This window comes from Planococcus citri, chromosome 1, assembly GCF_950023065.1.
Source record: "Planococcus citri chromosome 1, ihPlaCitr1.1, whole genome shotgun sequence".
NCBI classification, from domain to species: Eukaryota; Metazoa; Arthropoda; class Insecta; order Hemiptera; family Pseudococcidae; genus Planococcus; species Planococcus citri.
This window is the reverse complement of record NC_088677.1, coordinates 25,031,175-25,045,958: the sequence shown is the minus strand read 5'-3', so window position 1 is coordinate 25,045,958 and position 14,784 is coordinate 25,031,175. Positions and strand designations below refer to the sequence as shown.

Sequence of the window (14,784 nt, the reverse complement as noted above, 5' to 3'; positions counted from 1 at the left end):
AGCAGGCGGTCACACTGTGATCACTCATTTCACTCTGCGGTCACATTGTGTCTCCTTTTCACTGAATAATTGGTATTATTCAGAAGCAGATATGAAGTGTCCGTTTTACTGGATTTGTGTCATTTTGTGTCGCTTTTTGCGGACACGCTTGCACATTGGGTTTATGAGAAATCGTTGAAAATCATATTCATCGCTTCGTTTCCAATAATTATCTATAAATTGACCATGGCGGTGATTTTTACCGTCGTCAACGTCATTAAAAAAACATTTTTCGTGGAATAGTGATACAATTTCACGTTGTTGAACGAGACACACGGGCAGGTATAGATAAAATTTATTTTCACTGCAGGAAATGACAATCAACAATTAAGGGGAAAAACTAGTACATAGGTGACTTATATGTTGATACATCTACATATTATAATTTATCATCTAATTATAAAAAATAATAATTTGAAAAAAGATAATAAAGCTAGCATTTTACATTTTAAAACTTACAAATCAATAATTTTTTTCCCCTTGAACACTGGAAACATGTACTTATTGAGAATTCTACAGTCATCTTTTGTCGCATTGGCAGAAATATTGAGAAATCCATTATTACCCCACGAAATTCCGAATGAATTTTTCACTATCCAATAATCGTGTCCTTTATCTGTTCCATAACCAACTACTAAAACATCGTGATTCGCCGTTTTATCACATTTTTCTTCGTAATAAATACCTTGAGAAAATAAAAATAAAAAGTACGAGTGCATTAGATATAACTATAAGCATTATTTTACCAATACCTACCTTTTAGTTATAAACTTGATAATTAGGTATATTAAATAAGAAAAAATCTTTGATTCGAACCTTCCTTTGCGAATTGAAAGCTTGGTTGTTCAACACTAACAGAACCAGAAACTGGGCCATGTTTTTTGATAGATTTTTTCAAAGTCTTCGAACTACAGGAATCATCCACTTTGCGTTGATGACAGCCAATATTGAGCTTGATCGTGTGCTGAAACTTATCCATCCTACATTGGCGCTGAAATATTTTTTTTCCTCAATTAATTTATAATTATAGTTATAATAATACTAGTATTAGTTTTCAACGAGTCTTGAATTTTCTCCAAAAATTACAAAAGGCTTTTAGAAAAGCCCAAAAATGAATTTAAGCACCTTTATCCAAAAATTTGATTGGTGCATATTGGGGATCCCTTCGCCTGTTTTAGGTCATCACTTCGGAATTCCGGGGGAGGGGGTGTCAATTAACTCACAAGAGGATCTTTTAAACTGATACTCTCAGATTTGAATAAAACAAAGCTAGATATTATGTAGAAAGGGCATGTTCTAAAACGTCCTCAAACCAAAATTTCTGGTACTGAATTTCATTTTTGAATTTTTGATGAATTTTTTAAAATTTTAAAAAGCCTTTTTATGATAATTTATTCAAGTTCTTCAAGTTTTTTTTTTAACGAAATGGATCAGTATGAAAAATTATTTCATTTCAACCTCCCTCCTTCACCTCGAAAACATAACCCATCGGCCATCAGTTTCAGCTTTTAAGTTAGATATTGTGGAATCTGCGGCGAGTTTTCAATTAAATATCTCCAAAAATTTTAATTGCTCTGGAAGAAGCCGGAGAAATCGAGTTATGGAGCAATGATAATTCAAAAATAGGTACTCAGTACTCACATTATATGACTTTTCATCAGGCACTTTTTCGTTCAGCTTCACTAGCTCACATGCTTTTACAGCCTCACCGCCTCGACAACCATGATTACCCGCACCACTCGAACAATCTATGAGGTATTGGACGCTCAAAAAACTAGTAGTTTTGCTACAATCCTTATGAACAAAACATCTACCTGCTATCGCATCGGCCTGTAACATAGTGAATAAGCAGGCAACTATATTATCTTTTGCGAAATTCATTTTGAAAAAATGTTCACCAGATAAGTATCTAAATTAGGTATGCTTACCGCACTATATGCCCATCCACTGCTGCAATTACGTTGATCACGTACAGAATTTACCTCTTCAGGCTCTTTCCAATGAAATTCTGGAGGAGTCGGTCGTTCTTCTTCATCGTTATGATCATCATCAATATACACGTCTTCATTGTTATAATCGTCTTCAAAATGTTTTTCCTTAATTTCCCTGTAGCTAAATCGTTTCAAAAACTCTTCGTGTTTCTGAAATCAAATTCGGTCTTTGAAATAGGTACCAACTTCCGAACTTCACAAGACTGGTGGTTTTGAAAAATCAATTCAACATACCAAATCACCAAACTGGTTCATTCCCATTTTGAATGTAACGTTGCCAGTTTCAAACTTTGCGTTGTGCTCTTTTATCATTTGCGTATTATTTATGAAAATTTGTTTACGAATTATTTCTTCAGTCGCATTATTGGCATAGTCTTTTTTATAAGTATCCTGCGAAAATGAAGCAAGAAATTTTCATAAGTTACGAAATGAAAATGTAGTCGAAAATAAATTATAGGGGTTGTGCTCTCTTGATAGTTACCTTGAACAATTTCCATTCTTGTTCAATATCACTTTCCGAGACGCAGTCATTAATGGCCACGATTAAACACATGCCGAAAAAAAACAAGGTGTTCATTTTTCCTTTCACGAAGTAATGAATTCAATTAAGGAATTAAAAGTCGAAGCAAGATCGAGTAGGTCTGGTACACTTATAAATGTTCGTTCAGATTGATTCAAGTGAAATAAAAAAATAATAGTTGAAATAAAAACAATTCAAAGAGCTAGGTCCACTCTAGCTATGGAATTTCTAGAATGTTTATAACAAACTACTTCAAAACACATCACAAATTAAAGGAAGTTGTTACGTGTAAATGACTAAAAATAAAAACGACCGAAACAATTATTTATGGCAAGTGATAACTTAGTGTAGGTACTTACCTATTATGAGGCTTCACGCAATAAAATGCCGATTTTTATGAATTTATCTTATCAATGAATCATTGTACCTATTCGGTTTCCTGCCTCCATGTGACACAACACTGCCTATAATACTCTCTGAAATATGTAGAAGGCAGATAATGATAAATAGATAGTAAAATTACGTTGGTGCTTCATGGAAAATTATGGAACAAAATGAATAAAATAGTTTTAGGAGAACTTCCAGGTACAAGAATACAAATAGATTTCACTAGTCCTGCAACTTTCCGGAAAGGAGGGGGCCTCCTTAAAGGGATAGAGCATCGTTGGAACAAGTTGGAGCACCCGGTCCGGACTTAGAGCAGTCCCCTTCTCCCCCTTTCTAAAAAAATAAACCCTCGACAGGGTTGGCAAAACGATAGCCCTACCTATGCAGCCAAAAACAGAAAAAATTATATCAAAGGATAGAGCATTGATAGAATGATACCTAGAGCTGTTTATAATACTCTGTCCCGAAGTTGGAGTGCTTCCATAATATCTCCCTTATCACCATTCTTCAAGAAAATCTTTGGGCAGAGCTGGTGAAATGGTAGCCTTACCAATGCAGCTAAAATCTGTGAAAATTGGTAAAAAGATCCAGCATCAATAAAACTGTGTGGAGTACCCTACCTACCTACCTACCTACCTACCTACTCGGTACCAACGTTACAGCACTCCCCCCCCCCAACAGGCCTCATCAAAGAACAACCCGTTAGCCTCTCAAGGTCTTCTGCCTTCCTGTCTGACACTCAATAAGTAACGTTGCCTAATATGTCTGGCCTCTGAAGATCATCTGTCGTCCTCTCTGGCCTATTTAGGTCATTGACCAATGTGTCTAGACTCTCAAGGTCACTGACCTACATGTCTAGCTTCCCAAGGTCGTTAGTCTGGCCTCCAAAGGTCATTGGCCCATCTAGCTGGCTTCTCAAAGTCGAATGTTTGTCTGTGTTGATGTGTCTATGTCTAGTCTAGTCTCTAAAAATCATTTACTCGTCTGTGTGACTTTTCGAGATCATTGACCAATGATGTTGAACTTTTAAGGTCACTGACCTACCGGCCCAGCTCCTTAAGGACGTCTGTCCGTCTAAGGAACTAAATACCAGGTATGGAAATACGCCATCTTTGGATATAGATTTCGTAGTTTTGACGGTGATGTGATTTTTTCATTTCAGTCATATAAAGAAATGAAATCAAAAAAATGGTGGGAAAATGTTTATTTTGTGTATTAAAATGAATATGAAGTAAAAAAATAATGTAAATTGGCGGTATTATTAATAAATTGAGTCCTTAAAATTTTTTTTCTATATCCAAAGATGGCGTATTTCCATACCTGGTATTTAGTTCCTTAGTCCGTCTGATCTGATCTCTAAAGGTCATTGACCCATCTGTCTGGCTTCACAAGACTGCTTGTCCTAGCCTCCCAAGGTCATTGACCCATCTGTCTGGCTCTTCACGATTGTATTTCAGCATCGCTAGCATCTTAAGGTCATTGACCTGTCTGACACTACAAGGTCATTGACCTTCAGTACCTACAGCTTCTCAAGGTCGTCTGTCTGGTCTCTAAAAGTCATTGACCCATTTGTCTGACCTCTTAAGGCCATCTGTCTACCTACCGGGCCTCAAGGTTGTCTGCCCGCTTGTCTGGCTTCCCAAAGCTCCAAAATGCAAATTGAAATTTTGTGATTTGGAGACCATGGGGGCTCCAAAAATTAACTTCAAATTTCATAATTTGAAGACCATAATATGCAAACACTGTAAGTTAATTTGGAGGCCATGTAAACTACATAAATTGATTCGATATTTCATAGTTTGGGGGCCATACGAATTCCGAAAAATGATTTCTAATTTTTCTAATTTAGTAGGTACCTTGGAAGTCATGCATGCTCCAAAATAATTTCAATTTGAAATTTTTTGATTCATAGGCAATGCAAACTTCAAAAATTGATTTGAAATATCGTAATTTGAAGTCCATGCGGGCTTCAAAAATCAATTTGACATTTTGCAAGCTCCAAAATTTGATTTTTTTGGCCATAGTTTGGAAATGAGATGGATTTCGTCGGTCCTTTTTCTGTATGAAAATGTTTTGCTCGCATATTTATTTATTTTTTTTTATCACTTTTTCGGACTTTTTTTGGTTGCTAAGGTCGTTGTTTATTACTTTTCTTTAAAGAAAAAATTGAGTACAAGTTCTGGCGCGATCTTTTTATCCCTCATCTGCCTCTGTACATTTGTCAAAAAGAAAACTTCTTTACATGTACATACTTTTGATTATATGTAAATAGATCCTTGCTTTCATTTTTCTTCAAAAACAAGCGAGAAATACAGGTTAAGCCACCCAAACGAATTTCTTCATCTTTCGACGAAAGACGAGGGAAACTCAAACATTCTGATAAAAACAAAAATGTTTATAAAAATAGATAAACAGACTTTTATTTCTCGTACTCGTACATACATTACATGTTTTTAAACTGTATAATATGCATAAATTTAAATAAATCCGAACCGCCCCCCCCAAACTCGAAGGTCAAATGAGGTCTCTTTCAACACTCTGACACAAAATATATACACACTTAAATAATAGTAATAAAAAAAGAAGAAAATATGAGCAAATAAACAGGTACGTAGACAGAGATCATAAGAGGTACATAATACAATATATTGAGGTAGGATAGGAATACACATTTAAACGATAATAAAATCAAAAAGGCAGACAAAGAGAGTACAATAAAAATCCCGAGCAACCAATCAATCATTCGCTATCAAAGTAAATTATCTGCCCTTTTTTGAAAGCACCCGAGTATACCTACTCAATTGCACAAAAAAAGCAGGAACTCAAATTTGATTTTTTTTTAAATTTTAACCAGAATATGAGCCAGTATTTCATAATAAAAATACAAAATTCTCGCACTTAGAATCTTATTTCAGCATAGCCCTTTGATAGATTTTATTTTCCCCACGAATGATTAAAATTGTATTTAGGTAAGTAAGTAAAAAGAAATATCAAATTTTTTCTGATTTTTTTGAGTAGATTGTAAAATTATCTACGTTGTGGTTGTAGGTAGGTAGTTTAGAAACATCAGGTACTTAATTAAAAACTGGTCAAGTGCAAGTCTCATTAGATTAAATTAAACTAAGAATACATCGATAATACAAAACACAAAATTGTAAAAAATTATACCTAATAACTAAAGGACAATTAACACCACTTAGTTAACAAAACTAAGAAAAATGTACTTTAAGAAAAACAAATACTCAAGTAAGTATTCTATGTTAAAAGAGAACACTTAAAAATAGACTTATTTTTCATTTCATCTACGAGGCAAAGAAGTGAAATGAAATATCATTAAAATAGTTCAAAATATAAGGTGACAGTCAAAGAAAATAGAAATTAAAAGAAACATAAAAAAAAACAATAATAAAATAACAAAAACAAAAATACGTTTTACGAAAGAAGAAACAAAAAAAAATATTCAGGTTTGAAAATTCGAAAATACTGGATAAACCACTTTGCTTACAGCTCTACAATTATTTTTAGCTGCCTTAGTAGAAATTTTAAGAAAACCATTCTCACCCCACGAAGTTCCGAAGGAATTTTTCACTATCCAATAAGCATTTTTTTGGTCAGTTCCATTATAACCAACCAACAAAACTTCATGATTTGGTGTCTTGTCGCAATCGTCTTCGTAATAAATACCTTTAGAAAATAAATAACACATAAACATTAAATTCACACGAATGACGAATTACCATGCAAAACAAATAATTTACAGCTAAAATCGCAGTATCTACAGACCTTCTTTGGCAAACTGAAAACTAGGATGTTCTGCACTGATAGAGGCAGACATAGGACCATTTTTACGAAGATTCGTCACCAGCTTAGATACGTTCTCATCCAGTGTCTCTATCTGACAGCGAGTGATGTTGAGAAAAACAGTGTTTTTCATCGCAGACATTGAACAATTATCATTCTGCAATAGAATTATTTTCAATTAATTTTAAGAATTCAACTTCACAGTTACTTTATATTCAATACTTATTAGGTGTTTTATGAACAGTAGGTAGGGTGGAGTTTAAAAAAAGTGCCTCGAATTTTAACGAAAATTGATGGAAAAATTGACTTGTAAGGGTAAACGATCTAGAAAACCACTCACCGTGTAGGAACTTTTCTCAGGCATCCTTCGATTCAATTTTATCAAGTCACACGCGTTTTTAGCCTCGCCGCTTTCACAACCATAATTACCCATGCTCATAGAACAGCCTACGAGATATTGTACGCTCAAAGGAGGACACGTTTTTTGGCGTTTTTTATGCATATAGTATCTGCCAGCAATAGCATCGGTCTGCGAAATAAAATGAAAACAAAAACTTTCATTAGGAATTTCGAATAGGTACTAAAATTGTTGGAAAAACATAAAATTACGACAAGATGAGAAACATTCATCTCTAATTATAAACATCAATATCTCTCCTTGAACCATCTATATACCTATCTACTTACTATAAATTTTCAAACTAGGACATCGAATTTTCAGCACTCACCATGCTATATGCCCATCCGATTCTACAATCCTTCTGATTGTGCACAGTACTCATCACTTCGGAAAAATTACATTGACATATTGACGGATCCTCAACTTTAAAACCATCTGCAATATTTTTTGCCCTCCTCATCGTTCCATTGAAATGACTTTCTTTAATACTGAATCGTTGCAAAAATTCATTATGATTCTGAAATAAAATTTTAACATGAAACACCATAATTCGAAACAATTTATTAGATTATAAAAAATTTAATAAGAACCAGTAACGTACCAAATCACCAAACTCGTTCATCCCCATTTTAAATGTAACTTCGCCTTTATTAAATTTTTCATTGTGTTTTTTTATCATTTCGGCGTTAATATTAAATATGTTTTTACGCAGTACTTCGATCACAGTATTGGCATAAAGTTTGTTATATTCCTTCTGAAAAGTTGAACATGGCAAATCAATACAAAATGAAAGATAAACTGTGTACTTAACAAGGTAAATATTTATTTACCTTGGTACTTAATAGGAACTATTTAAGAGAACTGTCAAAAATATTCTAAATTCAAGATTTCAAGAATTGAGATATTATGGTAGGTAAATCCAAAAATCCTATTGCCTATTATGCAGAGGGATTATGGTCAATGCTGAATATGAAAACAACAAATCTCTCCACCAAATTAGTCGAGGATCAATTTCGGTAACAGCGAGAAAATATGCTGTGGTGTCACTACAGAAACGCAGACCAACACGTGATGGTCTCTATTAAAACCCTTGACCTTAAGCTATATTATTTACGTACTTAATTTTAATAGGTACCTACCTACGTATTTGACTCTTTTTATGAATTATTTGAATATTATTAAAATTCAGAATTAATTGTTGGCAATGAACAATAAGCAGAGCTTTTTAGGAAGTTTTCGACTGAAGCAAGCTTCTTAAGAAATTTTAGCTCAGTAATTTCTGGAAAAAAAAAGAAACTTTTTAGAAATTTTTAGCGAGAAAGTGAGAATTCCGCATTTTTTATTTTTAGCAATTTGGTAAAAAATGAGAGTTTTTGACAATTTTTAGCGATAAGTGATATGAAGTTTTTGTCGAAAAAGTGAGACTTGGTAAACGAGTGATTTTTTCTTGGAATGTTTTGACAAAAAAGGCAAAAGACGTTGACAATGTTGACGAAAAATCAAAGCTTTGTAGGTATTTGACAATACATATAATTACGTAAAACGAGACCTTTGGCCAATTTTTGAAAAAGAAAAGTGAGTCTGTTTAAAATTTTTTGCAAAGAAGCGACATTACAGATGATACTGCAATCTTGGCTGTAAGCAGAAACCAAAACAGTGCCAACAATGCAATGTGCTGCAAAAGTCACCAGAAAAAATTTACAATTGCACAAGAAAGTGGAGGATTTCCCTGAATCATCAAAAGTCGAGGCATGTGCTCTTCACTCTTTGTCATGCCAACAGCTCTATGAGGGTTTATCTTGCAGGCAAGCCAATCCAATACCACAGGCTGACTCAGCTAAATACCTGGGAATGCATTTGGACTCCAGATAATCATGGAAGGTCCATGTGAAAATGAAGTCCAACCAGATGAAGAAAAAGGTGCGGCAGGCAACTATATTGGCTATTTGGAAGGTACTTGGAACTGGACCTGAGCTGAAAAATCCTGGTCTACAAGCAGATTATCCGACCTATCTGGACATATGGCCTGGTGCTATGGGGCTGTGCAAAAAGGTCTAATCGCCAGGTGATACAGAGAAGGCAAAATGTCATACTGAGAATGATTGTGAATGCATGCAGATTCTCACGTAATGACGATATCCATGCAGGTTTGAGTATTCCCTGTGTGGATGAAGTATGAGAATGTTATGCGGATGCCCATGGGAAGGGCCTACACAGCCACATCAACACTGAAGCAATCCAGCTGCTGCACCCTCATGGTCTCGGAGGCTTCGGAGAAGCAAGCCTTTGGATTATAGTTAGCACTACTTGTATTAGGGATCTGGTCAATGGGCTGTGACCCCCTCCCCCTCGTAAAATGTTCTCCTAAAAACTAATACTAATTTATGATTAATCACATAAGATTGTACTCTCTTGTTGTTGAAAAAAAACGACTTTTTTCAGCAATTTTTGGAAGGAACCAACATTTTTAGGAAATTTTGACAAAAATTGATACCTCATGTCAGTTTGGCAGAGAGCAAAGATTCGATAATTTTAGCCAAAAGCAGGGCTTCTTAACGGTAACGTTAAAAAGGAAGTGTAACCAGTCGGAAAAGAATAAAAATATACACACTTTCTCAAATTATTCATCACAAATTATTAATATTATTACCTATTAATATTTTTTTTTCGAATTTTTTGAAAAAAAATTTAAAAAATAGCTTATAAGTATTTCAAGTACATAGGTAATTTAATTCAATTCAAATTAGCTTCATTTAAATTAATTTTAATTCAATTTTGATTCAACTTCTATTCAATTAAATTTTGACATGATTTTATTTTTTCTAATTTAATATTTAATCTTGATTTGATGCTAATTTATTTCAATTTTTTATTTTCATTTTTAATTTTCATTTTATTATAGCTCAATCGCTTTATCTCACTTATATTATTCAGTTTACCAAATCTAGGTACGAGGTACTTCAAGCTCGTTCGAATCATATTATTTAATTTTGATTTGATGTTGAATTAATTCAATTTTTATTTCATTTCATTTTTATTCAATTTCAGCTCATTTTGTTTGATTTGATTCTTACCTACAGAATTCGATTTTAATCAGTTTTGAGTATTTATTTTAGTTAATTTGTTACCGACTTTGCCGTGAAACGGAAAAGTGAGGTATTGTATTTGTCATGATGGTTGAGGATTTGGGTGGGGGTGGGTTTTCTTGACGTTTTGGAGTGTGCTGATCACGATAAGACGTATGGCGCAAAACGAGATAAGTTTACATATATATTTATATATATATTTATAGGTATATCAATTTATGTATAAATTTGTGTCACGCTGAACTCAAAAGCTCCGAACTTTAAGTCGAAACTGATGATGGCAAAATATTGCTTTGATACTGAACTAGAGAAATTTTTAATTTGGTCGAAATCGATTCAGCCGTTTACGAGATATGAACGTTTAAGTGTGTTTCAACGTTATGGATAAGCAGAAATTTGTGTAAACCCTTATATCTCGCAAACGGCTCACCCCCAACAAACAGATGGGGTGGTTAGGGTGTGTAGGTTGCAGATTGGTGCGCCGGAGGTCGGGTGTTCGAATCCCGCGCGAGTCAAGAGCAGAAAATTTTTTGTTGATTTTTTTCTCAATTTTTTTGTTAATTTTATCCGTCCAAAATTTTTTTGCCATAAAAAATCAAAATTTTTCAAAAATTTCTAGTGTAATTTTTGTTTTAACAAAAAACATTAAGTTTTTGGTAAATAGCCAGTGAATTTTGATAATTTTGTTTTTTTTTTTGGTGAATTAATAGTAATTTTTAGTAAATAAAATGATTAGTTATTTTTGGTGAATTACTCGTAATTAAAGTTGGTCGAAAATTTTGGTAAATTGCTTGGGTAATTTTTGTTTTGGTAAATTAATGGTGTAATTTTTATTGGTAAATTGGTATTCCAATTGTTAAATTTTCGTAAATTGCTGGGGTAATTTTCAGTTTTTCAATAAAGTTGGTCAAAAATTTTGGTAAATTACTGGGGTAATTTTTGGTAAATTGGTAAATTTTAGTAAATTGCTGTGGTAATTTTTGGTATTGTTAAATTAGTGGGGTAATTTATTTTGTTGAGTTTGTGTCAACCTTTGGAAGTAAAATACTGGGGTAATAAAAAATTGGTAAATTAGTGAGGTAATGTCTGGTAAATTACTGAGGTAAATGTTGGTAAATTGCTGGGGTAATTTTTGGAAAATTGGAAAATTGGTAAATTAATGGGTAATGTCTGGTAAATTACTGAGGTAAATGTTGGTAAATTGCTGGGGTTATTTTTGGTAAATTGGTAAATTTTGGTAAATTTTGGTAAATTTGGGTAATTTGGTAAATTAGTAAATTTCGGAAATTGGTAAATTTTGGTAAATTGATAAACTTTGGTAAATTGGTAAATTAGTGAGGTAATGTCTGGTAAATTACTGAGGTAAATGTTGGTAAATTGCTGGGGTAATTTTTGGAAAATTGGAAAATTGGTAAATTAATGGGTAATGTCTGGTAAATTACTGAGGTAAATGTTGGTAAATTGCTGGGGTTATTTTTGGTAAATTGGTAAATTTTGGTAAATTTTGGTAAATTTGGGTAATTTGGTAAATTAGTAAATTTCGGAAATTGGTAAATTTTGGTAAATTGATAAACTTTGGTAAATTGGTAAATGTTGACTGTTGAGGTAATGTCTGGTAAGTAACTGGTAATTTTTTTTTCAACAAAAAAAATCTCAACATTCTACATAGCAGGGATAATAATAACATTATTCGTATCGTCATGATACTCAAATTGTTTATAAAACCAATTGTTTAATTGTTTGTTTATTTTCCTGTATAACAGAGCAAAGTCGGTTAATCTTGCCTACTGCGCAAGATGTTTTTTTTTAAATTTATTTCATTTGAACCTTCACGTTCTTCGATTTGAAGTCGAATTGTGATTTGTAACTTTGTTTTTTCGACTCAATTTGGTTTTCATTCAATATCAATGCTCAAGTTTAATTCAGTTTGCTTTTAACTATAAGTTGGTTAGATGCTAATAAGTATTTTAATCCATTTAGTTTGAGTAGTACACCTGCCTACCTATCATTTTGAATTCAATTCCAACTATTTTATCTATTTCATTCAATTTTGTTGAAGTTTCATTTAGTTTCGCTTGAATATAATTTTATTTGAATTTAACTTTAATTAAAATTTGATTCAATCCAATTTGAATTCAACTGTAATTTAATTTAATTTTACTTCAATTTAATGAGATAAAATAATCATTTTAATATGAAATTCATTCTAGTTCAAAATTTCATACAAATGAAAAGTCATCACTCTAAATTTCAAAAAATTTGTTAAAAATTACAAAAAATAAAAATATTTATTAAAAAATTGAATTCTGAGCCTATCAACAAGGCAGAGGTAGTTCAGGGGTTCAAAAATTTTTGGCGAGAATTTCTAGACCATCGATATCCCAAACTTCCTCCAATGATTACAGAATCAAGTATTTTCACTTTTAATGTTATTTAAAAATGTTTTAAAAAATGAAGAATTGAGCATCCTAATGAGAAATTTACATAACAATTTGAACGTTTAATCAATGGCCAATGGCTAGCATGCTGTTATATTAATGTGAAGAAAAATGTAAATTAATTAATAGCCGCATAATGTAGCGTAATTAAATATTTTTGGCCAACAATTAAGATTACTTATCCATCATCTCTTATAACTGTGTTACCTTGATTATTTTTTCAAGTTTGTAAAACACAAACAAAGTAATTACAATTAAAATCATATGTAGATCATGTATTTTAATACACATACATGTGATAGCCTGCACTTCTTCTGTAACGTCACGGAGCGGAGTCGTTGTGCTTGACTGAATGGGCCAACCTCTACTGTCAGTCGATTACATTATGACATTTTTGGTGGGAGTAAATGGTAAATTTCACGCAAGGTTTCTCAAATTATAATTTTGTTTATCACTAACATTTAAAATTGAAAACATCGTGTAAAAAATTCACCCAACAGAATTTAATGTTTTGCATTAGAAGGTGCTCAACCGCACATTATTATTCAAAAAAAAAATCATTAAAATGAATTATTTTTCATTCATTAATTCCCCCCCTCCCACCAATGGCATGGGTCTGTGTCAAGCCCTGCGTCTGGATCTGTACATTGATACCTTACCAAAACAGAAATGATTATGGAATGACACATTCTTTTTCTGCTTAAATCAGTGAAACTGGTCCTAATAAGTTTTGAAAAAATATATTCCAACAATGTAATGAACGATTCAGAGAGTTGTTGCCCTGCTTCCCTTTTTCGGTATTTTATACAATTTTTTTGAAAAATGTGGGCCCCCAGAAATACTCAGTGTTTTCTTAATTGAAGCCAAAATTTTGCAGGATCCAGAAGCGAAATTTTCCACAGCAACAAATCCTTTTGTTTTTTCGTATACTTATAAAATTTTTGGGATTTTTGGACAAATCAAACCTTTGAACCGAACCCATGAGATTTGATTGAGTCAATAATTTTTTCACGAGCACTCTATGGGCCTCCATGCTATGGTTAACAACAACAACAACAATAATACTTAATAGAAATACTGAAGCCTGAGTTGTTCTATAAAAGATCCCTTTTTGAGTCGTATCTGCCCAATAGAAATTAGGTAACCGGAAACAGTTTGAATTTTTGACTAAAGCACATCCTATTTCACTGATCCCTTTGCAAAAAGGCTGTTTTGGCGAACAAATAGGTATCCAATTCTTGCACAGTAAGAGAATATTTCACAGCAAAGAAGTGACCAATTGCTAAGGGTTGCAAAAAAAGCCCGAATAAACCGGCGAAAAAAATCACATAAAACTTCATACGGTACCTTGAACGAATCCCATTCTTTTTCATCTACACAGGTTCCAAAATTCACGGAGATGATGACCGAACAAACGAACAACAAAATAAACGTTCTCATATTGAATAATATACCGAATAAATGATCACGAAAATAATTAATTACACAGCCACACTCCATAAGCTACTGAGAAATCGAAACGGGAAAAAAATCGTTCATTAAAATTTGCTCACAAATTAAAACACATGAATTTAATGAAATACGCGTATATAGCAGCTAATTGTAACGATCCTCTGGTCAAAATAAACCAACAGTTAAGTGTTAAAGCCGGCAGTAAAATTTGGAATTCCCTAACCTACTGCAGCTACTTAGATGAATTAATAAAGCGGGTCTTCATCGTTTAATTTATATATGTACTTTCTCGTTTGTACGAATACCGCAGGTTTTCTTACTAGTATATGTATAGTCTGCAAATTAATTTTCTTCTTGACTTCTCGACCTTGCACCTTTCGGGTTTGATGGAACTTTGATACAATAATTTATAAATAGCGCGGACGTAATGATCGTATCTGTAAATTGCTTTCTTATATAGGCCTAATAAACTGTATCTGGATCTACTTCCTCTGCTTCAAGACTTGGGTGCAATGTAGCATGACACTTACAACTCGCGTGTTGGCAGCTAATTATAGGTAGGTACCTATCTAGGTGTTAGGTAAGCGGTAGTTGACTCGGAAGCTACATACGTCAGAGATTCTCCATCATCAGCTGAAAAATTAGTTAATAATTGCTCGTGAAATATGTC

At 33.0% G+C, this 14,784-nt stretch overlaps 2 protein-coding genes across 2 annotated transcripts; both read right to left on the bottom strand.

Moving 5' to 3' along the window:
• Positions 1-316: 316 nt before the first annotated feature.
• Positions 317-2,896, bottom strand: LOC135850014 (digestive cysteine proteinase 3-like). Its single transcript, XM_065370702.1, has 6 exons — positions 2,512-2,896; positions 2,265-2,420; positions 1,968-2,180; positions 1,681-1,869; positions 856-1,030; positions 317-724 (listed from the first exon to the last, which is right to left on the bottom strand). Exons 1-6 carry the CDS (start codon positions 2,605-2,607, stop codon positions 495-497), a joined length of 1,059 nt encoding a protein of 352 aa, XP_065226774.1. The 5' UTR covers positions 2,608-2,896; the 3' UTR covers positions 317-494.
• Positions 2,897-5,341: 2,445 nt separating this feature from the next.
• Positions 5,342-14,382, bottom strand: LOC135850012 (digestive cysteine proteinase 3-like). Its single transcript, XM_065370699.1, has 6 exons — positions 14,010-14,382; positions 7,740-7,892; positions 7,467-7,655; positions 7,079-7,267; positions 6,721-6,895; positions 5,342-6,621 (listed from the first exon to the last, which is right to left on the bottom strand). Exons 1-6 carry the CDS (start codon positions 14,160-14,162, stop codon positions 6,398-6,400), a joined length of 1,083 nt encoding a protein of 360 aa, XP_065226771.1. The 5' UTR covers positions 14,163-14,382; the 3' UTR covers positions 5,342-6,397.
• Positions 14,383-14,784: the final 402 nt, after the last annotated feature.